Here is a 25,508-nt window from a genome sequence, read left to right as displayed (position 1 = left end):
GAAAGAGACCTTGTTTCTAAATAAAAGGGTTGTTTAAGACTTCAATCATGCTTAGTCAGAGGAAACATGAAGAAGAAGACAGAATATCAGTTACAGGAAGAACTAGAAGCTGGAGGCAGGCAGGAGAGCACTGGGGCTTAGAGGTTTGGGAAGTCTAAGAAAATCCAAGAGCAGAAATCCCTGCAGACCTCCTCAGATCCAACCATTGAAGAACATACGTCCCAAGAGGCAGCCTTCAGGAGAGTTCTATAGGCAAGTCAGTCAGACGCTGAATGCCTGAGGTAGCAGAGAGTGCTGCATCAGAATCCCTGAGAAAAACCTAGAGGACTCTAGAGCCAGAGGGCTGCAAGTAAGGAGGTACTGGGCTTTGGGAAGGAAATATGAGGGCTCTGAGTCCTAGAGTCCTCCCACCTCCTTCCCAAAGCCTAGTTAGCGCTTTCCCAGCTTTGGGAAGGAGGTGGTAGGACCCTGCCAGAGACTTGTACCTCCTTCCCAAAGACCAGCGCCCCACTTAGCCGACTTTGAGAAGGCAGTGCAGGGGTTGAGGGGTGTCACGGCATCAAGGCAGTGTGTGGCCAACGGGTTCCATGTTGAAGTACTATTGTGGCCCACTTGGTATGAAAATTTGGACCATCCTGCTCTATAGGGAAGAGGTGGTGGACCTGAGTGAAGAGTGCAAGTCCTCAGTGTCTAGCTGAGTGTTACCTGGGTATGCATGGTTTAGGGGAATTGGCTTTAAAGCTGAAGAGGGATGGAACTGAATCTCCCATCTTCCTTTTGAAACACAACAATAGCCTTATAGTGTAACAATTCTGATTTAAACAAAAAACAGTAGCAAAGTGAACTTCAACATATAGTAACCATACAAGCTAATATCATCTGTTTATAACAGCAATTATTTAAAATTAAAGTGAAAATGAAGCAAATTATATTTTAAGTTGATACTGTGCTATTTTGTCCTACACTTATAGCTGCTGGGAGGTAAACGTAGGGCATAAATTGGTACGTGGATATATGCTGGCAACAGTGAAGGGGTTAGAAAAATAAGTAAAAAATTAATAGCTTAAGAAAATAAAATCTAAAGGTGCAAGGTACCTTTACATAACAAGTAGTGGAGGAGTGGGATCAGCACAATATGGTGGCGGTGGTTTGCGATCTCCACCCATGCATTCAAGTTAACACAGAAGACTTAATTTGGCATTTATTTCCATGTTTTGGGGGAGGGGTGGTGACTAAATTTGTAAGAACCTTAATTCTTCTAAATTTTAGGATTTTAAACATTGTAAATGAAATAATCTGTCTTTTCTGTAGAGCTGGGACCACAAACTAGCAGAGACTGCCAAAGGCTGGGCAAAGAGGTGCCTATTTCAACATAATTCTGACATCAAAATACCAGGGAAGGTACACCCCAACTTCACAACAGCTGGAGAAAATATTTGGACTGGCTCCTTTCAGATTTTTAATGTGACTTCGGCCCTCACTGATTGGTACAATGAAGTCGTGCATTACAACTATGATACCAGATACTGCAGTGATGTATGTGGACATTACACTCAGGTAAGCCAATGCTTACATCTTGACAGCTGATGTTGTATGCTTTCTAACATGTGCTGTGAGTCAGAAAATCTCTGCTTCGGATTTTGCCCTAATCAGTAAGCATAACAGTATCCCACAGATGCAGATACAAGTAGTAACCTACTAACAGATGTTTTAAACTGTTAATGTATTTTTAAATAGCAGTAATCTGTCCTGGAACCTTGTGAAGGGTAAGTAAGAAACTGAATTGATGATGATAACAGGGTTATTCTAAAGATAACTCGTATATGTGAAGCATTGAACATTCTGAAGCGCAGTATAAGTGCTCCATGTTATATTTTCCCATCTAAATCTCAAGGTTTTTCCACTGAAACATCAATAGTGTTATGATTATTTTCTGGTCAGAGGGAAAGTTGCACACACTTAATAGTGTGTTGCACACACTTAATTGCAGAGAAAGAAGTAGTCCAGTTTACAGTTCCGACTCTGAAAGGGGGAGGGAGCCCTCAATATCCCTTAATCTGCTTTGCTTTGAAAAACAAAGAAGCTGGGTAAGTTAGCTGTTACTCTAGATCAGAGGTTTTCAACCTTTTTGAGTCCACTGCTCCCTTGACCAACTACATTCTTTCTGCGGCACCCCTGTGGGGCTCAGGAGCCCAGATATGTCACACCTAGCCTGCAGAACTGGCAGCCTCTCACCCCTTTTTTTTTTTTTTGGAACATGCTCCCTTTTGAACAGCCTCCTGTCGTTCAGAGTCCTCTGGGCAGCCGCAGCTGCTGCCCCTGGTCTCTGAACTGCCCTCCCTCAAAGAGAGGTGCCTCCTCACACTGCCCACAGGGGCCTGGGACTTCATGTCTGTTCCCAACTGCAAGGGCTGGTGGATTGGCTGGCTGGGCTCCCTTGCCTGCTTGCTTGCTTGCTTGCTTGCTTACTCCAAGGCCGCCTCAGCTCCTGGCAACCAGCACCTGAGACACCATTCGCCTGGGGAGCTGCTGCAAGGAATAGCTGTGCAAGCCTTTGGGAGGCAGAGTTGAGAGGGGGCATCAGAGAGGGGAGGGAACGAGAAGGCCAGTGTTGCCTGCAGCACCGCTGACCAATTAAGGCACCCCAGGGTGCCATGGCACACTGCTCTAGATAAGTCTTAATACTAAATAATCTTCACAATCTACCCATTTAATTTCAGATGGTTTGGGCAACAACATACAAAGTTGGTTGTGCCGTTCTCTTCTGTCGTCAAGTAACAGGCTTTACGTCGAATGCTGCACATTTCATTTGTAACTATGGGCCTAGGTAAGTGTCAAGGAAGAATGAGTTACCGCAAGGGGTATGTGGTGGAGTTGGAGAGGGTCAGTTGAGAAGCACAGTTGGACAATTAGAGGAGCTTAATGGGATTAGGCAGAGGAGAGGAGGTTGGTTGTTCTGTTCATATAGTAAACAGAGGAAAGTCAAGTATGGTAGGATAGTAGACAGAATTGATGATGATGATGATTTATTTTATTTATAAAATCACAGCTTGTGCTTCTCTTGCTTGCTTTTTTAAAATTATGAATGATTTGTTCTGGTCTGAAGAATTCTAAGAAAAATACCGGTATATCTCATCCCATGTGTTAGCTTTGATATGCAGAGTACACCAAACAGCAGGAGAATAATGTGGTTGTTGTTGTTGTTTAGTCGTTTAGTCGTGTCCGACTCTTCGTGACCCCATGGACCAGAGCACGCCAGGCACTTCTGTCTTCCACTGCCTCCCGCAGTTTGGTCAGACTCATGTTTGTATTTTTTTTTTTTAATATTTATTGAGAATTTAAAATTACAGAAAGAAAAAGGAAAAAGCAAGAAAAAAGAAAAGGAAAAAAGGTATACAAAAAGAAGAGATTAAACAATATAAGTCAATAAAAACAAAAGTAAAAAAAAAAAGACAAAACACACAATACATCAGAATAAAAAAAAACAAAAAACCCCAAAAAATTTAAAAACAAATCCAATATTCCCAAATCCTTATCTTTCATTAACTTGTTTCATCGACCTCCTCACACCTCCCTTTTTTGTATTCTAGTTATTAATTATCTCAGCAAATCCTTTCTATCTTTCACAATATTCTGTCATTAAATTATCTTAATCTATTTTAACCTTATCTTACCATAAAAAACCCTAAAGCTTAAAACTTAAAACTTAAATCTTATTTATACCTAATTCTTTTTAACAAAACATATTTATACATAATTCTTTTTAACATTTCTACTAAAGCGAAATAGTTTCATTCCAACATTTTTCTAATACTCATTAATTTTACAATAATTTTCTAAATGAATTTTTAAAACTTTCTTCCAATCTTCATCCGTCGTCTCTTCTTCATGGTCTCGGGTTTTGTCAGTCCTTTCTGTTCCATCCATCTAGTCCATCAACCTGGTGACCTTCTATCCGAGGCTCTTAAGTCTTTTCCATGTCCCTTCTGCAGGTCTTCTTCATGTTTATACCTGCACTTTACTTTATCTTTTGCTGATCTTATTCTTAGTTTCCTTCCTTTCTCTCGGGGAGACTCCAACTTGACAATATCTTTATCCCTTCTCGACAAGTCAGCCCATTATCCATAGTCAACACTGAAATCCAAAAGATATTTAAAGGCACGTGTCAGGGGTTCAGGAGCAGAGGCAAGGGCAAGGGAGGAAACAGAGAGCGAGGGAGAGGAGGCAGAAGAAAAGATGAATGATGACGACGACCCGAGATCTCCGAGTCTTTCCAGTGAATCAGAAGATTCACAGAAAGGAGCACCAGTGGCCAGGGCAAGGGGGGAGCCTAGGGGGACACCCCAGGAAGATAGAGCCAGAGGGGACTCAGAGGGGAGCAGTTGGAAATCAGGACCAGCGTCACCGCCAGAGAGCAGGGAAGAGGAAGGGCGCCAGGGATCAAGCGCTGGCAGCTCACAACAGGGGGGAGGGCACGAGTCAGGAGTGGCCACACCTCCATCGGGGAGCGAAGAAACGGTCAGACGGAAGGTGGAAGGTTGGGCGCGCGTGCCAAGTTCAAATGCACAGGAAGGTGGCGCAGTAGGCAGCCCGGAAAGGGAGCCAGGTCCTAAAGCCCGCCGAAAGGAGGGAGAAGAGTCAGGGGGGTCAGCGTCAGAGGAATCCCGGAAGGAAGAGACCCCGGGGGGCAGAGGGACCCAGAGAAGAACAGTCAGGCGGAAAAGGTGGAGCAAGGCTAGGATATTAAGTTGGTGTACAAGGGGCGGAGACTCAGATGGGGCTTCGCCGATCTAACCATGAGACGTAGAGTTGCACGCAGCAGCTTGAGAATGGAAACTGTAACTCAATAAAGACTTTTATTTAATGATCGCTGGCTAGCGTGATCCTCTGTGAGCTAGGATCTGGAAGCAGCTCTGACAGTAAGCCCCATCTCGTGATTGTGGGCATCTACGTCCTCGAGGAGAGGAGAGAAAGCGGGTGCCTACTAGCGAGCTCACGAACGGCAGACAACATGACGGCCGAACAGCAGATAGTGGAACTCAGAGAAGCAGTGACACGACTGAATGCCGAGGCTCTTGCATCCAGGAAGAGAGAGGAGGACGCAGCTGCCGCCTACAGGGATCTCCAGGTCAGGTTGGAAGTGCTTACGAAGCAAGGGCAACTGACACCCAAACCGGAGGGGATTGGGTTGGGGAGACGAACAGGCGGTCTGGTCTCTCACTTCGATGGGAATTTGCAACAGTACCCCAACTTTAGAGCAGATGTAATGTGTGCACTGCAACTGCTGAACAAAGACTTTAGAGATGAGCAAGAGAAGGTGGGATTCATCATGTCCCATTTGCATGGAGATGCTAAAGCATGGCTGCGCAATTTGTGGAGAGATAATGATCCAGCGCTCCAAAATGCGGATGCCTTTATTAAAGCGATGGATGGGTGCTTTTTATCAAGCATTGACGTGGATCTTGCTCGGCAGGAGATACATGGACTGAAGCAAGGGAGGGCCAGCGTAAGGCAGTACCATGCCCGCTTTTTCGCTTTGGTCAGTGCCCTGGAATGGGACAGAGATTCGGCTCCTGTAAGAGACCTGTTTTGGGAGGGATTGCACGGCTCGGTTAAAGATGAAATTGCGAGGGGGGAGAGACCCCGGACCACGCAGGAGATCGTTCAGAGGGCGCTGGCGGTGGGGGTGCGGCTGGAAGGACGTCCGTGGAGCAGGGACGAAGGGCGTGGAGGGCGCGAACCAGCCAGGGGCTCCTCCTTCCTTCCCAGAGAAGCAGCGCGTGCGCAATCCACGCCTCCGCCAGGAGGAGGAGCGGAACCTATGGAGGTTGGAGGTGCAAGGGCTCAGTCAGCAGCCAGAGCCCTAGCACCGGCAGCAGTGAAAGCGAAGCCTCCTAGAGGGAACAGGAAGTGTTACATCTGCGATGATCCACAGCATATGGCGAAAGAGTGTCCCCAGAGGCTCCACAAGCACACTGCAGCCTCAGCAATGGTAACTGCAGCAACGCAGCAAGGACAACCACAGCAGGGAAACGAAGGAGTCTGGTTGGAGGAAGAGGCACTGGGGCCCAACCAGACGTGTCAGTGAAGCAGTCCCCAGAGATTTTACAGCCCATGGACCCCCTCCCGCCCAAACCGGTAGTGAAGCTCACCGCGTCGCTCCAGCTGCCCAATGGAATCACCATGGACGTGCCAATCACCATTGACTCCGGAAGCAATGCGGACTTTATAGGGCAGGACTTTGTCGACCGGCACGCTATACAGTTGCTGCCTGCCACGCTGCCCCTGCAGGTTGTCACGGTGGATGGCAGGGAGCTGCTAGGGGGGCAAGTGGTGAAGCAGACGCCACCAATGGTGATGCGACTTGGGAATCACAGGGAAATCATCAGCTTCAATGTCACTCAACTATCGGACACGCCCATTGTATTGGGCATGAGTTGGCTGGACAAGCACAGCCCGACGCTGGCTTGGTACCAGAGGCGGCTGACCTTCGGCTCTTCCTTTTGCGCTGAACACTGCATCGTGCCCAGGCAGGAAGGAGGGGAAGAGGAGTCACAGCTGCAGCTAGGCACGCTGCAAGCGGTTCCCCACAAGTACGCAGAATTTTTGGAGGTTTTCTGCGAGAAAGAGGCAGACAGGCTACCCCCCCACAGACCATATGACTGCAAAATTGACCTGCTGCCGGGGGCGGCGCTGCCCAAAGGGAAGCTGTATTCCATGTCTGAGGACGAACTGCAGGAACTCAAAGAGTTCATAGATCATAATTTGGAGCGCGGTTTCATCCGAGAGTCCAAGGCAGCGGGGGGCAGTCCGGTATTCTTTGTTAAGAAGCGGGACACGCCCCAAAAACGACTTGTAGTGGACTTTCGCATCTTGAACAGTGTGACCAAGCCATCGGACTTCCCCATGCCCCGAATCGACGACCTCCTCGCAAAGGTACGGAAGGGCAGAGTGTTCACCAAGTTGGACCTGCGAGGGGCATACAACCTCATTCGCATGCGGGAGGGAGATGAGTGGAAGACAGCCATGTTCACGCCCCTGGGCACCTACGAATATAGAGTTATGCCTTTTGGATTGCAAAATGGCTCCCACGTTTTTCAAGCTTTCATGCATCACGTGTTGGCGGGGCTCCTCTACAAGACGTGCGTCTGTTTCTTGGATGACATCCTGATCTTTTCGGAATCGCAGCAGGAGCATGACAGACACGTCAAGGAAGTGCTGAGCAGGCTACAGCAACATAGGCTTTACGCCAAGCTGGAGAAGTGCCAATTCGACGTGACCGAGGTGGATTTCCTGGGCTACAAGTTGTCTGATAAAGGGCTCGCCATGGACAGCGCCAAGGTCCGAGCAGTGTTGGATTGGAAAAGCCCACGCAACCGGAAGGAGGTCCAACGGTTTGTCGGCTTCGCGAACTTCTATCGCAAGTTTATCAAAGGCTTTGCGATGCAGACAGCGGCCATCACGGACACGCTCAGCTCCAAGAAAAAGAAGTTCATCTGGACAGAGCAGGCGGAGCAGTCCTTTCAGGCACTCAAGCGTCTCTTCGTGTCGGAAGAGCAGCTGCTTCATGTCAACCCCAGCAGGCCGATGAGGGTGGAGACAGACGCTTCGGACAGAGCCGTGGGAGCAGTCCTGCTGCAGAAAGACCCGCAGGGGGTTTGGAGGCCGGGAGCGTTTTACTCAAGGAAGCTCAGCAAGTCCGAACAGAACTACACCATCTGGGACAGGGAGTTGCTGGCCATTCATGCAGCGTTCAAAGCGTGGAGGCACTTCCTGATCGGCGCCAAGCACACGGTGCAGGTCTGCACGGACCACAAGAATCTAGAGCACTGGCGCACGGCACAGTTCCTGAACCAGAGGCAGATACGTTGGGCTGAGTTCTTTGCGAATTTCGACTTCCGAATAGAGTATGTCCCGGGGGACACCAACATCATGGCGGATGCTCTCTCCCGTAAGCCACAGTATCTGGAGGAGGCAACGCCAGCGGCCGCCATGCACATCTTCGCACCGACAGTGTGGGCGTGCGCGGCGGCAACAGTTGACCTGGATGCGGTGCGACGAGCGTTGCAGGATGACTCCTTCGCGCAAGCAAAGATGGCAGAGGTGCACAGGGGCACGGCAGCGACCGACGAGTTCCAGCTGCGAGATGGTTTGCTCATCCGTAAAGGGGCCATCTACGTGCCGGGAGACGAACTTCGCGCCAAGGTACTGCAGCAGCTGCACGACGCGCCCACTGCCGGGCACTTTGGCAAGGAGAAGACGGTGGAATTAGTAGCCAGAGACTTCTGGTGGCCCGGAATGAGAGGGGAAGTCGCGGACTACGTGGCGAGGTGTGACACCTGCCAGAGGTCCAAACCAGTGCACAGACCGCCGGCCGGACTGCTGGAACCGCTGCAAACTCCGTTCGAGCCATGGGAGAGAGTGGCCCTGGACTTTGTCACGGATCTGCCCAGCTCGAGGGGCAAGACGGCTGTGCTGGTGGTGGTGGATTTGTTCTCCAAGATGGCACATTTCATTCCGTGTGCGAAGGTGGCCACGGCGGAACAAACCGCCAAACTGTTCATAGACCACGTGTTCAAGGTTCACGGTCTGCCGCGGTCTATTCTGTCCGACCGAGGGCGACAGTTCATCTCAAACTTCTGGCAGAGGCTGATGGGCTTCCTGAACGTCAAGATCAACCTGGCGTCGGCTAGACACCCGCAGACCAACGGGCAAGCGGAGCGGGTCAATGCCATCATGCAGCAGTACCTGAGATGTTATGCGAATCAACAGCCTGCGACGTGGGTGGATTACCTGCCTCTCGCCGAGTTCGCCTACAACAACACGAAGCACGTGTCCACGGGGGTCACGCCGTTCTTCGCCAACAACGGGAGGCACCCTAGAACCTTCCCGGGACTGGAAAGAATGGGGGAGGGGGAGCCGCAGACAGCAGATGCGTTCGCGTCGGAGTTGCAGGAGGTCCACGATCAGCTGCGGCGGCACCTGGAGCTGGCTAAACACGCATACAAGGTACAAGCGGACAAACACAGAAGGGTTGGCGAAGAGATCCATGTGGGAGACTGGGTCTGGTTAGCAGCCCACGCAGTGCCGGCCAGGTCGTTGGCGAAGAAGAAACTAGGGCATAAACAACTGGGGCCCTACCAAGTCGACGAACAGGTCAACCCGGTGGCTTTCAGGCTGGCTCTTCCGGAGGGTTCCAGAATGCATCCGGTGTTCCACAGATCGGTGCTCACTCCCTACAAGGCACCTCACAGGTTTCAGGAACCAGGAACGGCACCGGGTCCGCTCCGAGAGAGAACCGGGCAAGGGGGAGTGGCACAGGAGGAGCGCATCAACGAAGTCACGGAGATTTTGGACTCCAGATGGGGGGAAGAGGGGGTAGAATACCTTCTCGCCAAGGAGGGCACCCCGGCCAGTGCCAACAGCTGGGTGCCGGGCTACGCTTTAGACGAACCTCTGCTCAAAGAAGAGTTTCATGCCCTCTTCCCACATAGGCCAATGCCAGCAGACTTTTTCGACGACTGGCTTTTCACGCCCACGCTTTCAGCCAGCACGTTCCGGGGGTTCGACTCGGACGAGGAACCGACACGAGACGCCCGTTCCCCAGAGGGGTCACCCTCGGGATCTGCTTCAGAACCCTCGTATTGGTGGGATGATCGACCAGAGGAGCAGTTCCGCAGAAGGTGGCTGGAGGGTCCAGGACGAGCAACGTCTCCTGAAGGCAACGAAGGAGAGACGGACATGGACGTTTTCGGGGACGACCCGGGTTTCGAGCACGGCGGCACAGAGATGGAAGCGGAGGTGACCGTCGTCAACGAGAGCAGGGAGGAAGAACCGGAAGACTTCGGATGGCGGCCCGCCACGGGAAGCGAACTGTATCCGACATTCGTCCCCCTGACACGGCAGCACCCAGATCCCGCACCGGAAGGAGGGGAGGGGGGAAGAGGGGGCTTCGAGGGGGGGATGGATGTCAGGGGTTCAGGAGCAGAGGCAAGGGCAAGGGAGGAAACAGAGAGCGAGGGAGAGGAGGCAGAAGAAAAGATGAGTGATGACGACGACCCGAGATCTCCGAGTCTTTCCAGTGAATCAGAAGATTCACAGAAAGGAGCACCAGTGGCCAGGGCAAGGGGGGAGCCTAGGGGGACACCCCAGGAAGATAGAGCCAGAGGGGACTCAGAGGGGAGCAGTTGGAAATCAGGACCAGCGTCACCGCCAGAGAGCAGGGAAGAGGAAGGGCGCCAGGGATCAAGCGCTGGCAGCTCACAACAGGGGGGAGGGCACGAGTCAGGAGTGGCCACACCTCCATCGGGGAGCGAAGAAACGGTCAGACGGAAGGTGGAAGGTTGGGCGCGCGTGCCAAGTTCAAATGCACAGGAAGGTGGCGCAGTAGGCAGCCCGGAAAGGGAGCCAGGTCCTAAAGCCCGCCGAAAGGAGGGAGAAGAGTCAGGGGGGTCAGCGTCAGCGTCAGAGGAATCCCGGAAGGAAGAGACCCCGGGGGGCAGAGGGACCCAGAGAAGAACAGTCAGGCGGAAAAGGTGGAGCAAGGCTAGGATATTAAGTTGGTGTACAAGGGGCGGAGACTCAGATGGGGCTTCGCCGATCTAACCATGAGACGTAGAGTTGCACGCAGCAGCTTGAGAATGGAAACTGTAACTCAATAAAGACTTTTATTTAATGATCGCTGGCTAGCGTGATCCTCTGTGAGCTAGGATCTGGAAGCAGCTCTGACAGCACGTTTCAAAGTCCCTCCAAGATTGAGGGCCCCCACAACTCCGAACTCCCCCTGGCCCAAAGCCAGATCCGAAAAGTCAAAACATCCCTGCAAAGGGGGATCTATCCAACTTCCCATCTCCAGACCAAACAGTACTCCATCTCTCCAAATCTGACTTTTTCCAGGTTTAGTCGTCAAAGACAGCAACTTATGTTCCTGCAAGGCCGCAGCTCTCTCCATTTCTGGTACTTGAGGTTCAGCAACTACCTCCTCCTTTATCTTCTTCACCACTTGCTCTGTCAAAGCACATTCCTGGATTGATTCCTGAGTGGTTACTATATAAGTATTCACTGTTTGTCCAAAATTTCCAACTGCAACAGTCATCAAATCCATCTTCTCATGTAGCTGTTCCAGCAAAGCACTTGTCTTGCAAAAAGCAAGCACTAAAGCTTCTTCTGAGCACATTCTTGTTCAAGGTCAGTGTCTAGTTCCCACGATCTTTTATCTCTACAGCTGTAGAATTCCCCAGATCGACTCCAGCAACAGTTTCACAAGCTCCCTCTAGAGGAAACAATTTCTATTTGTATCCGTCTTTTTAAAAGCAGATTCTAGCAACAAAGCTCCTTTCATTTCCCAGATATTTCGTTCCTTTTAAATGCAAAAGGGAACATTGGAATCAATATGTTTCTCTTTTTTTAACTATCTGTCAAAAACGTTTTGTTCACAGTCAATGAACTTCCCCAAAGTGTCTGTCTCTGACACCCCGCTCCCAGGATCAAGACGGTGGAAATTTATCTTTCTTTACTCTCTCTTCTGCAGGTTTAAACAGTCTAAAAAGATTCCCCCCTCTTCTCCTGCTTCCAAGGGGGGTTTAGTGATTTTAACTGATGGAAATTTAGTCCTTTACAAACGACTTCCCAGACTCTAGCTTGCAATGTCTTTGCTTCAATCTATTTACAAAAGCGGAAGGCGGACTTCCTGTTTAGACCTTCCCGCTTTGGTGCCAAATTAAAAAGTTTCTTAATCCAATTTTCCGTTCTACTCACGGGCAGTTGTTTAAAATCCAATTGTCCACAGGAAAAAGTCAGCGCTCTCCGGCAACAGCAATGCGGCTTCACTCCGTGAAAAAAGCAGTCGATTCAAAGCACCGCGCCATTCACCCCACGTCGCTCCGGATCCCCGAAACCGGGTTTCCCCGCGAGTAGGGGAGGCGCAAAAGGTGCCAGCCGAATCCCACGTCCACAGGCTTCTCCCGCCTGTGGTTTTTAATGGGTCTCCGCCTCGCCGCGGCGGTCCAGACCCTAGTTCTCACGAAGCTGATTCCTCCTGGTCAGAGGAAATCCGCCATTGCCGGAGGCGCTAACCTGGAAGTCCTCCAGACTCATGTTTGTAGCTTCGAAGACGCTATCCAACCATCTCATCCTCTGTCGTCCCCTTCTCCTTGTGGCCTCCATCTTTCCCAACATCAGGGTCTTTTCCAGGGAGTCTTCTCTTCTCATGAGGTGGCCAAAGTATTGGAGCCTCAGCTTCACGATCTGTCCTTCCAGGGCTGATTTCCTTCAGAATGGGTACGTTTGATCTTCTTGCAGTCCATGGGACTCTCAAGAGTCTCCTCCAGCACCATAATTCAAAAGCATCAATTCTTCAGCGATCAGCCTTCTTTATGGTCCAGCTCTCACTTCCATACATCACTACTGGGAAAACCATAGCTTTTACTATACAGACCTTTGTTGGCAAGGTGATGTCTCTACTTTTTAAGATGCTGTCTAGGTTTGTCATTGCTTTCCTCCCAAGAAGCAGGCGTCTCTTAATTTCATGGCTGCTGTCATCATCTGCAGTGATCATGGAGCCCAAGAAAGTAAAATCTCTCACTGCCTCCATTTCTTCCCCTTCTATTTGCCAGGAGGTGATGGGACCAGTGGCCATGATCTTCGTTTTTTTGATGTTGAGCTTCAGACCATATTTTGCGCTCTCCTCTTGCACCCTCAATAAAAGGTTCTTTAATTCCTCCTCACTTTCTGCCATCAAGGTTGTGTCATCTGCATTGTTGATATTTCTTCCAATCTTAATTCCGGCTTGGGATTCATCCAGCACAGCCTTTTGCATGATGAATTCTGCATATAAGTTAAATAAACAGGGAGACAAAATACAGCCTTGCCGTACTCCTTTCCCAATTTTGAACCAATCAGTTGTTCCATATCCAGTTCTAACTGTAGCTTCTTGACCCACATAGAGATTTCTCAGGAGACAGATGAGGTGATCAGGCACTCCCATTTCTTTAAGAACTTGCCATAGTTTGCTGTGGTCGACACAGTCAAAGGCTTTTGCATAGTCAATGAAGCAGAAGTAGATGTCTTTCTGGAACTCTAGCTTTCTCCATAATCCAGCGCATGTTTGCAATTTGGTCTCTGGTTCCTCTGCCTCTTTTAAACACAGCTAGCACTTCTGGGAGTTCTCGGTCCACATAGTGCTTGAGTCTTCCTTGTAGAATTTTAAGCATAACCTTGCTAGCGTGTGAAATGAGTGCAATTGTGCAGTAGTTGGAGCATTCTTTGGCACTGCCCTTCTTTGGGATTGGGATGTAGACTGATCTTCTCCAATCCTCTGGCCACTGCTGAGTTTTCCAAACTTGTTGACATATTGAGTGTAGCACCTTAATATGTCAGCAAGTTTGGAAAACTCAGCAGTGGCCAGAGAATAATGTGGTGGCAGCTGTTTATTTTGGTTAAGGCTGCAGGGAGTCTGGACCCAGTGATCTTGAGCGCTCAGGGCATGGTACGGAACTCCTGCAACATTACAGGGAGCTTTTTGATTTATAATTAATGCAATAAGTTTTCTTGTGAAGGAAATACTCTTGCATCTTCCAGAATCAAGAAGCTGGCAACTCTGGGTTAAGGCCAGCAAGTCCTTTCTGATCATGGTAAGAATTAAAGTTCAGTTTCAAGATGAACAGCATATCCAGCAATAGACCTAGTCTGGCGAATGTAGACATAGTCTTCATTACACATATACACTGATTTCATCCATAATAATAATAATTATATTATTTATACCCAGCCCGTCTGGATGGGTTTCCTCAGTCACTCTGGGTGGCTTCCAGCATATATAAAATCGTAATTAAAGGTCAAACATTTAAAAAAATCCTGATACAGGGCTGCCTTCAGATGTCTTCTAAAAGTTGGGAGGGCATCCCACAGGGAGGGTGCCACTGCCAAGAAGAGTAGTTTACTGTAAAGCTCTTTACACAGGACTGCTTTTAAATACAATGTTAAATGAAGACACCATTACCAGGATGTCGGAGGAGCAAGGCAGCATGTAACACACAAATCACATGAGTTACCAGTTTCTATCCAGGCTTAAAGTGAATATGTTAACCCCATAGAGTTCTGAATTGTTCAAGATCAGGTTATCTTAAGAACCGATGCTGCACATATGAACCATTCTAAGCCTGCTCTCTGGTCCATCATAAAATAGTTACTGATCCCTGGGTGGGGGATATATTTTTCAATGCTAATACAGGTAGGTGGAATAGCTGGGGACAGAAAGTTCCAGGAGAGGAAGGGTCAATGGAAGTTGGTCCTAGACAGGATGATGGAGGCGGCCTGTCTCTACCATTTGTTGTTTAGTTGTGTCCAACTCTTCGTGACCCCATGGACCAGAGCTCTCCTGTCTTCCACTGCCTCCCGCAGTTTGGTCAAACTCAAGTTGGTAGCTTTGAGAACACTGTCCAACCATCTTGTCCTCTGTTGTCCCCTTCTCCTTGTGCCTTGTGCCTACCATACTCCTTATGAATATGGTGAGGAAAGGAGGCAAAACGTTCCTGAAGACTGGAGTTCAAGACTCTCACAAACTATTTACCATTGTAAGCAGTGGCCTGGCTCAGTGTGCTATAAATACCAGAGCTTTTGTGTAATATTGCAGATTATCACTCTCTGGCATTCCTTAAACCAGTAATGGGGGAAACCCATGCTCTTCCTGATATTGTTGGACTACAGCTTCCATCAGTGGCTATACTGGCTGGGGCTGCTGGGAGTAGAAAGAACACCTGGAGGGCCACAGCTTCCCCATTCCTACCTTAAACAATAAGAAATGGTATGCATTCATTAAACATGGGAGGTTTGCAGTAAACAGATTCTAGTGTACAGTATTGGTATAAAAACAACACATGGTATTGTTTAGATGCCTAGGAACATTATGTTCAGGCAATGTAGGTAAGATTCTGATAGCATGTGCTTTGGTTTGAGAGTTCATTAGAGACAAATATTTCCCCAAAACATCTTAATTAAAACAAGTTGACATGGAAACAAACGTATTCCATTGTACATTAAGAACATTAATATTTGTTTAGTTTGCTAATTCCCAGTCTCCAGGTTTCAGCAAATGTAAATACATAAACAAAAGGGGGAAATAGAACTCAACAGAAAATCATTAAATGTTAAAATCTTGCCCTTTCTCTTTTTGTTTCCCTAGCCTCATACATTGATGTCCCTACCTAGTCTCAAATTAAATCTCCAAATGTATGGTTCCTATCTTAAATTGGAGAAGAGGGTTTGAATTCCCAGTTAATCATTGGGATGGCTAGACCAGTATCAGCACTTTCAATATAAAACAATTCCTTTCAGCTATTGCATGACAAATGCATCACCTCTCAGTTTATGTTAATTTTTAAAATGTATGAGTTAAATGAGTGTGTAGAAGGGATCATGATACATCAGTACCTTGGGTGGAGTTGAAAGCTCGTGTGCCACTTTCAGCAGTTGTCGAATAGAAAACAGCAAGAATCCAAACTGTGGTTTAACCTATCATTAAACTCAGGCACATAGCTGGGAATTGATACTTGATGAGTGTAGTCGGTTCAGTCTTGATTTCGAAAAGGTGGCTGCATCACAAGTTTAATGCCCTGAAATGTCCCTTATGTCTGGCTGAGAAACTATCTAATTATTCCTACTCTCTATTATTAAGAATTTATACAGACAGCAAGCAGTTTGAATGTAACTGGAATAAGAATCTTTAAATCACATTCTGTACCCCCCTCTTTCCACAAAGTGATCTGACAAAGCTGTTCTTTTACAGTGGCAATTTTCCAACATGGCCATACAAAAGAGGAACACCCTGCAGCGAGTGTGACGAAGAACCATGTGTAGACAAACTATGTGGTAAGTGAAAATGAATTGGACTTGCATGGCGAAAACAAAGTGTGATGATCGATTGAACATTTGTTACAAGGTATTATATTTAGAACTTGCCATAGTAGATTCCTCTCCTAGTTCTAATGTTAAGTCCCACCTCCTCTTGGAAAAATAGGGACATCCTACGTCACACCATTATAGCCAGAGATGGCTGTAAATATTCAAGGTCCTGAAGCTGGAAATGTAAAGTTTGTAGGAGAAGCTCATATGAGAACAGATGACTTAAGCTCATTACTGTCTATTGGATCATGTGGAGGTGATACTTTATAAAAGTTCAGTGTGGAGCAGACAATCAGCACACATTTTCAGGCTTTTTTTCAGTGGTGGTGTGTCTGTTGTGGAACTCCACCCCTTCACAATGACAAAGCAAATTTATGGTGAAGTATCTATTTGCTTGGAAGGAAGTATAATCCTGGGGAGTGCTCTTATGTCCATTTTTGTGCCTGTACAATGGTTTTTAATTGCAATTATGTAGTTGGTTGTGTGTTGCCGCCTGCCACCAATAATTGCTGTACTTGTAGCAGCTTTGCAAAGTAGTGCTGGAACTGGGCTGTTAGTGTACAGCTTTGTTCATACTGAAGTTTCTCCATGCAGAATATTCACATGGGGAAAAGGTTCCCCATTATTTTAGGTGAGCTAGAACATAGTGAGAGCTGGAACCTCTTTGCTAGTTTTCCAGCAGCAGCCAATATCCAGCCAGATACATTCCACAATGCACCCTGTAGTGAGAAATGTGGTTTCTAGAATGTGATTTGTTTTTCAGAGACAACATATGTATAACCCCCAGTCTATAAGATCTTGATAGAATTTAGACTACACCAGATTAAATGTTGTTTCAGATATCTAGACAGCTGTGAATGCAGACTCCCTTGCAAATCTGATGCATGCTGTAGAATTAGATACATGCAGAAAACTAATTAGTTGACTAATATTTTCAGCACACTCCAGGGACTTTTGACTTTGTAGAGGCACGGAAGATGCATTTGCTCTACACATGGAAGAACCAGGGGGGAGGGGGTCACAGATTTATTTCATAAACAGCAGGCTGCCTAGGGTCCTAGAACTTTGGCTTTTTACATAGACCCCAAGAAGTTTTGTCAGCTTTAGAATGATTCATAATTTACAAGCCTAATAATCGAGGAAGTTTCAAACTTGGACTACTCTTAATGTCTTTTTACTTTTATTTATAGGTAAAGTCCAGGAGGAGTCAATTTCTGACCAGGATGAATCAATTCGTAACCAGAAGGAGTCAATTTGTGACCAGTACTGTATCACCATTCTAATACTGAGACCATCTTTTGCTTTAGGGACTTTAGCAGCGGTCTTCTTTGTGAAGCAACGTTATCCCACAATATTTTTTTATGAATAAACTAGCAATGGAGATAAAGAGCTGGTGGATTAAGCATAGTCAGCTGGTAGATGGCATTAACAATTAAATGTCAAGTCCAAAGTCTGCTTTAGAGCAGGCTAGTCAACAAATCCCATGAACTGTAGTCAGACATCTGCAGGACACCACACTAGCTATCCCTGCCTGTTTTGTTTAAAAATTGATAGCAGAAAACAATGCACCCTTTTAGTTCATGGTTCAAAAGTGATGTCTGTTTCTGGGGTGGGTTATTTCTTTACTTACCTGATTTTAATGCATTTGTTATGTGTTCATGTACATCAATAAAGCATAACAGGGAGGCATAATTTATGACATCTTGACCACAATATTAATAAAATGTTGTATTATTTTAAAAATGAGCAGTGATAATGTAAATTGTTGGTAGGGTCTAAAATGTAAACAGTACTTGGGGAAAATAAGATTTAACATTTTCTCAGACTCTGCCTTCTTTCCATAAGTCACACACCACAATACCACAAATAAATGCCAAGTACAGGTGTGCAGGTAGCTGGATAGAGTGGGCATGCAAACAAGTCTTGCTTTGCTATCCTCACAACTACTGCATCCCCACCCCAAATTCCTCTGTTACAGAGGGAAGGCCTGCAAGAGATATGAATACTCTATACCATAAGGGAGACCTGATAAAACAGGACTTGTGACTGCACAGATTCAACAAACCAAGTAGAAGCCCCCTGGCAGACTTTCCCCACAGAGGTCAGGGATTGAAAGGTGCAACAAGTATAAGGCTGTGGTGTGTGTTTCCATTCATTCTGGCAAATGACACCACAATATACTGTACAAAATAATATCTGGTAATATTGTGTATGCTAAAAACCTTCATACCAAAAACTTTCAATGCAAAGAACAAGCTGCCAATTTTACTTTCTGCAACCCTTGAAATGACTGAGGGGGTTTTCCAGGCCACGGAGAAAGCAAAATTTGCAAGTAGTTTGATGTGCACTACGACAATGCATCTAGTCAGTTATAAATCTGCAGTTTATGAAAACTTCCTCCAGGGAAAAAAAATGGAGCACTACAACCTTAAGGAAAGATCATTTCTTTTTCTTTGCATCTGCTGCAATTTTTAACTTTACTTCTTCCTCTGGAAGTGCTCCCAACTTCTTCTTCTTTGCCTTTTTAACCTTTTCTTTAATAGCTTGGATATCAATTTTTGTTTCAGCCGAAGCTACATAAAAAAGAGATAAAATATGGGTTATGTATTTGTAGGTAAACAAATTGGACCCAATGTATATTCAAAACTTTTACACACATCCACTGAACCAAGTAACATGACATCAAGTTGTGCTTAGCAAACAACTGTCCTGATTCACATGTCGTGATCGGCTAGAGTGAATTACCATGACCATGTGAATGTACTGCCTCGCAGAGAAGAGATTGCACCAACTTTGCTCCTCCTCAGGCTCTTTTAGGGCAGCACAGGATGGCAGTTAAGCAAAGATTTGGGTTTAGTGTGTCATCGGAACCTGTGATGGTGGTTAAAGGATCTCTTCCTTAACCACAGGACTAACTTTGACTACAGTGTTGACCCTGTGTGTTGCAGCTGTGAAAAGCAATTTACATTAGCAGTCATTAAGAAAGGGATTAAAAAAATACAACTGCCAATACAATGCCATTAAATAAATATATAGTGCAACTGCATCTGGAATACTGTGAACAGTTCTGGTCCTCTCACCTCAAAATTATACTGTAGCGCTGGAAAAGGTTCAAAAATAAGCAACCAAAATGATCAAGTAGTTTGAAGCAACTCCCCAGAACTACTTGTTACTTGGTGTTATCCTTCATTAATATTAAAGCCATCAATGACTACTAGCCATACTGGCTATGTTTTCCCTCCCCTGGCGGTAGCAAAACTGTATGCTTCCATACACAAGCTGCTGGGAATCACAAGTGGGACAGGCAGCATGGATGCAGCACTCAGGGTGGGCTCATGGCCTTGCAGCAGGCCTCTGTGAGAACAGGATGCTAGACGAGATGAGCCTTTGGTGTGATACATCACTAACCAGAAACATAATTCTTCACTTTTCTCTTCCTCAGAAGACTTGTTACTATGTCAACATAGAAGACCAATGTTAATTCATTACACAGAAAGGCCAAAATAATTTCCCTTCATCATGTCAATACTGAAAAGAGAACTCAATTATAAAAGGTGTTGTTTTTTACAACAAATAATAATTTGAACTCATCTTACCTTTCTTTGGTTTTACAACTGTTTTTTCCTTGGGTGGAATAAAAGCTTTGTTTCTCTCTTCTTGCCTCCGACTGATTGCTTCTGCTTGTTTTGCCTAAGTTTAAAAAGGTCATACATTTCAGACAGAGCACATACAATTAACATGCATATTTTAAAACAACTTCAAAAGACACCAGAGTGGCCATACCTTTATCTCCTCTACCCTCTTACGCTTCTTTTGACTTTCTTTCAAGAAATATTCACCACTTGCCAATTCCTTATCAATCTATAAAAATAAAAATTATGATTAGCATGTTCCATACTGAATATTTTTTTAAAAAACTATAAAATAATAATCAGAAAGCATTTTTTTAAAAAAAATTCATTAAATCTGTATTCTTTCCTTTCTCCCAAAAGTACATATTGAAATGAAGCTCCAGCAAATTCTACAAAATTGGCAGTGTTTAACCAAGGTTTTATGTATGAGCACACAATACACAAAGGATCATAAATGGATTAAGTACTACCATAACTTAGACTGCAGTTCTAATACCCATATACTGTACAGTACTATGAATAAAATCCACTTAACTCAATGGGACTTATTTCTGAGTGAAGCATGCAGAGTCAAGCAATCAGCAAATTTCTTTTGTATTGCAAATAATTTTATATGAATGGTCGTGTGAGTTTTAAAACTGAATGGTAGCTTAAACTGTTTTACTTAAACTGTTTAATAAAAAATAAAATGTCTTTATAAATAATACTAAATAATATTTAATCACCAACACCAAATAAATATGCAATTGTGCAGTCATTTGTACATATGAGGAAACATTTATTAAACACTAGAACTCACTAAACCCATCAACAGTGACCATGGAAATTTCAGCAGGGGGTTTACTTAACATGTAAGCAACCCCTGCTGAAATTTCCCGTTACATGACTATTAAGAATGCAGAAGCCCTGTTTTCCTTTCTCAACTGCCCACCCTAAAGCCAGCATAATTTTCACTCACACCTAAAGTGAAACAAAATAAATTCAAAACAGCCTGCATACATTTGCTATCGTTCTGGTAGGAAATTGTCATCTGCTTTACAGAGCAATCCAAACCCCTGATCCACCAAACTAGAGGTGGTCTTGAGTGAAGCAGAAGAGTTATGTCTGCCTCTGTCAGAAAGAAGCAGCCCTGGTTCCTAAGCTACTTCAGCTTCCAGCAAACTATAGCAAGGGGCTTCATTTAGGCTGGTTTGCTGTGACAACCTAGAGCTGGCACAGGAAACATATAGACTTCTTCAAGCCACTGGCTGGCACAAGAAGTGGAGCTCTAGATGCTGTGAACACTGCACAGCTCTGTCAAGTGTTAGGACTGCAACACTTTTATATAGATTGTAGATAGCATTCTACTCTTCTGAATATTAATTCTTCTTTGCCACTGCCTTGAGATTTCCTTTGTTGGGACAGAAAGGCAAGCAAATTCCCTTTTAAATGTATATTTGGATTCCTTGACGTGCAATCAATTTAATTCAAACTCATCAATGTTCTGCAGTAAAATTCAAGTGAGATATAACAGACCTGACTCTCTGGTTGTGGAGGTGGGAAGGGAGTATATTCCTTCTTGATATTTTTCTTCTGTGGTTCTTTCCGTTTGTTTAAATTCTTGTGTTTGAATTTAGGCAAAAACCGTTCCCAGTTCTGCAATCGTAATTCGGGGTCTTTTGACAATTCCCTTTTAATCATCAGAGTCTTCAATCACATTAAAACAACAAGAAATTAGAACATAATATTTGCTCTGCTCCTTTTAAAAAAATACATTCAGAGACACAGGGAAAGCGAGGTTATAGTAGATAAAAACAACATAATTTAATTATAGCAGATAACATAAGGTATCAAATGTGAGAATGATCAAATTTATAAACTAAGTAATCAAGCCTAATTATGCCATGTTCTTTTCATGTTTTTTAACATGACCAATGACAAAAGAATTTTGTTATAGGAGAATGTTTAAAAGGTAACCAGCACCTCAACTGAAAGTTGTTACAGGAAGGAAAGAGTGATACTTACATAAAACATCTTATACAATAAAGAAAACTGCACTCACCTTGATGTTGTATATGGGATGAATATTCTTCATTGTATCAAGAACAACTTTCCTAACCTAGATTTTTTTTAAGAATGCAAATGGAGTAGTTTTAATGGCTAAATTTATAAACCACTGTATTTTAAAAGATAATACTAAGAACAAGCCTATTTCAATAAGCAAAGCTTATTTAATTAATCTTAAATTTAATTGATTTTTTCAGAACCATTCACTAAGTTTCAGAAGAAGCAGACCGACAAACTGATCCTTTAGTTTACATAAAAGCTTGCATGCTATGGACAATTTAAGCCAGGCTTCCTCAACCTCGGCCCTCCAGATGTTTTGAGACTACAGTTCCCATCATCCGTGACCACTGGTCCTGGTAGCTAGGGATCATGGGAACTGTAGGCCAAAAACATCTGGAGGGCCGAGGCTGAGGAAGCCTGGTTTAAGCAATAGTAAGATTTTTGGTACTTGTACCCTGAAGCAATACTGCACCCATGTAAGGAAATTTGTGTGTAGCAAAAACTTTGTCATCATGTTTTCCACTTGTCCTAGTGCACTTCCACTACTTTGCAGCTTGCATGGATGCAAATACTTGGTGCTTAAAGCACTTTTTGTCTAATACAGGGTGAGCCTTTTAAAAAAGGCCCCATGGAACATGTGTACTCTGTATCCACGGGGCCTCTTTTAAAGGACTCACCCTGTACAAAAGGACCACAGAACTTAGCTGCCTGATAAAAGTTCTATGCCCGCGACCAACAGTGTAATAACAAAGTGAATTCCTTGGACAAAAACTGAACATTTAAATAAGGTATAATTACCATATTTTTTTGGGGGGGGGGGTTAAATGCATGGAACTTCTAAAACATTATTTCCTGTGGAAAAGAGATCTTACCTCTTTTAAGCCATTAAAAGGTCCAAGAGCGGAAACAGTATTTCCCTGAACCATGATGTAGCAGCTTGTTAGCAGTTCCAGGGCCTATGTCAGAAAAAGATATGGGAAATATTTCAGGACTCAAATCATGTAAGCAGCTTTCTTAACAAACGCGAAGGCTTCAGTCTTAAATTCACGCACAGGAAGTAAAACCCACTGCACAGACTTTGACTTATTTCTAAGTAAACATACATATGATTGATCAGTAAGTAAGTAAGACCAACCTTGAGAGTAGATCCATTGGGACCAATAAGTCTTTGTCTTCTTTTTATAAATCTTTCTCTGTTTCTGACCAAGGACCCAATTTTAATGATGTCACATGCAACGTCATCTTCAAGGATACGTACAGCCTAAATGGAACAGCAGAGACAGTTAAACAGACACAAATATAGGCAGAAAGATATTTAATGTCACTTCACTCTGAGAAACTATTCTGCAAAATGATTCTATATTCAAGTTAGACTGCCACTTCCACTGAATGACTATTCTAATAAATCCAGGATATCTATCAGATTATTAATTCACAGATTTGTGGGGGGGTTTTCCTGACAATAGTAATTGACAATTTAATAGAAATGTAGCAATGGCAGACCACAATTATTTTATCACTGAACAAACCTGCTCAAATGGCACACTTCTTGCTAAAAGCTTTATTAAGTCTCTGGCTCTGATGATTATATATGGGTCAAAGGTCTTCTTTGTTGTGCTGACAGTCATGCTTCCTTCTATTAAGTCTAAAGCTGCATTGATGTGCTGTAAGACAAAGATGGAAGTAACAGGCTATATAGAAACTTTACTGTTTAACAGCCTCAGAGTTTTAAATTGAAAAACAAATTTTACAGTCAGAATATATATGAATACCAAATGAACAAAAAAGAAGTTATTTCGATAATTTTCATGACATAGGAATTGTAAAGAAAATGTATTTTTTAAATTAACAGGACTTTCAGGACTGGTTTCATGCTCCAGTAGGAAGATGATTCTTGGTCTTGTTACTGCTGTTCCTTCTTGCTTTTGCAGCTTATTTACCTACTCTCTCTGAGTGAAAGAACAAAGAGAGGAGCAAAGAAGAACAGTAGTCTGCACATGGCTTATCCACTCCCTCTGAAAAGAGGTCAGAATGGGCCCAGAGAGGCAGCCAAATGAACTTGCAACAATGAGGAAGAAGTGGACACATGCAGATAAAAAATCCCATTGAGAACATATTGGCCAAAGGACCCTCCAAACAAAATGTGCAACCAGCATTAAGGATTCCCCAATAATTATTCCTGCTAACTGCAAAAATGTCCATTAACATCACATAGATCTCATGTTACTTCAAACATCTGCTGCAGAGACACATGTGATTTATTTCCAATGGATCTTGCAGGCTGCTCCAACTTCTAAACAGTAGCTAGATGCTCACAGAGTAATGTAAAATGCTGTGAAAACAGTCATTTATTATTTTAAGTAGCTTGAAACCTGTGCCCATTTCCATTCTTGGAAGCAGAAATAAGAACACAACCTGGGCCATCAGCAATCTAGACTCTTAAGTAGAAAGTTAACACACTCCATTTAAGAATAGAAAGTATTCTTACATGTTCCGTCAAAGTTTTCTGCACCAGTGGCCAGCATTCTTTCAGATAAGCTTCTCTGTATTTTGGGAACAGAGTGGCAAAGCTGCTTTCTTCCAGGAGACCTCTAGGATTATCTTCTCTTGCAAATGCTGGCTCTTTCCACCCATCAGGAACAGTGAGAAGTTCAGAATCGTCCACTGCTAGCAATAAAGAAACATATTAGTTTTCTCTAAATGAAAAAGTGGGAAGGGTGTAATGCAGGAGAGACCAAGGAAGGTGCCACAACTATCGCTCTAGACTTTTTCTGAACTCTGAAGTGAGAAAAACACGTGAGGTGCAGTACAACAGCTGTAAAAAAAATAAATCAGGGTACAAAAATGCCCTGCAGTATTCCAAACCACAACCTTAAAGAAACATATGCAACTTGGCTTCTAGGAAATCATTCCCACGCGAAACATTACTATTACAAGTTACGTAGTTCACACTCGTGTTACCCGTCTCGGCCTCGATTTAGTCCTCTTCCCACCGGGCACCACTTTTCTGCATGCCAGGAAAGCTCACACCACCAGAAAATAGCGCAATCTCTATGTGTTTCCCAAGAAGACGTCAGATGTCAAAGAAATAAACAACTACCTGACGTTTAGAAGACATCTGAAGGCAGCCTTGTTTAGCGAAGTTTTTAATGACTGATGTTTTAATGTTTAATCTTTTGTTGAAAGCTGCCCAGAGTGGCTGGGGAAACCCAGCCAGATGGGCAGGGTATAAAAAATAAATATTATTATTATTGAAAAACACAAACAAGAAGTTGGCAATTTTTTAAATACTCATTCCTAATCCTTCTTCCCTCCCCCCCAAAGGAAACAAGGCACTAACAGCAACAACAAAAGCAACCAAGGCGGGTTTCACGGGGGTCTATAGAAGACGAAGCGACCAAAACAGACCCAAGCCTCGAAAAGGCGCCACACGTGTTGGGAGGAACCCGCGTGAAACGCCTTCGCGTGGGGTGGGGATATGACGTCACCTTTGCTCGCTTTCTTGGCCTTGGGGGTCCTCCCCCCCGCGGCTCCCTCCCCACTCTCAGCCTCCTCGGGGGTCGCCATGGTGCCCCTCGCTCCACCCGGCAAACGCTCCACACGGGCGACCCGGAAGCGCAGCGCGAAAGAGGAAGAGCGCGATGCCTCCTGGGAGCCGCCATCTTGCCTCTAGGATTTGTCATGTAGAGATAGGAAAATAGAGAACAGGCTGAAAGCTTGACGGAACCAAAAAGCGAAAAGCCGCCACAGGTTTTCTAGGACTATCGTGCCGTTGCGCCAACTCATCCCATAGCCAGGTGGTTGTTGTTTTAAAAAAAAGCACTTTACTCTGCGTTGGAAGTGGAAACCTCATTCTATTTTTAGGATTGAGATGGGGCGCGCCTCTTATTCTTTCCACCTCTATGGCCTCTTACTGCTCCCAGCCCCGCC

General features: G+C 45.0%; 2 protein-coding genes and 1 long non-coding RNA gene across 4 annotated transcripts in view; 2 read left to right on the top strand and 1 right to left on the bottom strand.

The window, feature by feature from the left end:
• LOC308457407 (glioma pathogenesis-related protein 1-like) overlaps positions 1 to 17,643 on the top strand; it is a 27,324-nt gene extending 9,681 nt beyond the window's left edge. Inside the window, exons 5-6 of the mRNA XM_080971204.1 lie at positions 15,785 to 15,867; positions 17,091 to 17,643. Of these exons, the coding sequence (XP_080827330.1) occupies positions 15,785 to 15,867; positions 17,091 to 17,269 (262 nt within the window). The 3' untranslated portion in view covers positions 17,270 to 17,643. The remainder of the gene's footprint in view (positions 1 to 15,784; positions 15,868 to 17,090) is intronic.
• Positions 3,800 to 15,587, top strand: LOC308457408. The gene is made up of 2 exons (XR_013976885.1): positions 3,800 to 4,171; positions 10,744 to 15,587. It is a non-coding gene; the product is annotated as an uncharacterized lncRNA (long non-coding RNA).
• On the bottom strand, positions 17,616 to 25,219 carry KRR1 (KRR1 small subunit processome component homolog). 2 transcript variants are annotated; one of them, XM_080971185.1, is made up of 10 exons: positions 25,067 to 25,219; positions 24,067 to 24,245; positions 23,108 to 23,242; positions 22,714 to 22,839; positions 22,451 to 22,534; positions 21,574 to 21,630; positions 21,048 to 21,218; positions 19,684 to 19,761; positions 19,497 to 19,590; positions 17,616 to 18,473 (listed from the first exon to the last, which is right to left on the bottom strand). In XM_080971185.1, the coding sequence occupies exons 1-10, from the start codon at positions 25,143 to 25,145 to the stop codon at positions 18,340 to 18,342; spliced, it is 1,137 nt and encodes a 378-aa protein (XP_080827311.1). In that variant the 5' UTR covers positions 25,146 to 25,219; the 3' UTR covers positions 17,616 to 18,339. The 2 variants fall into 2 exon arrangements, with proteins under 2 accessions (XP_080827311.1, XP_080827312.1); XM_080971186.1 differs by having other exon boundaries at positions 24,067 to 24,242.
• Positions 25,220 to 25,508: the final 289 nt, after the last annotated feature.

The sequence above is a fragment of the Podarcis pityusensis genome (assembly GCF_964106645.2).
Source record: "Podarcis pityusensis genome assembly, chromosome: 10".
NCBI classification, from domain to species: Eukaryota; Metazoa; Chordata; class Lepidosauria; order Squamata; family Lacertidae; genus Podarcis; species Podarcis pityusensis.
This window is presented reverse-complemented; position numbering and strand designations above follow the sequence as displayed.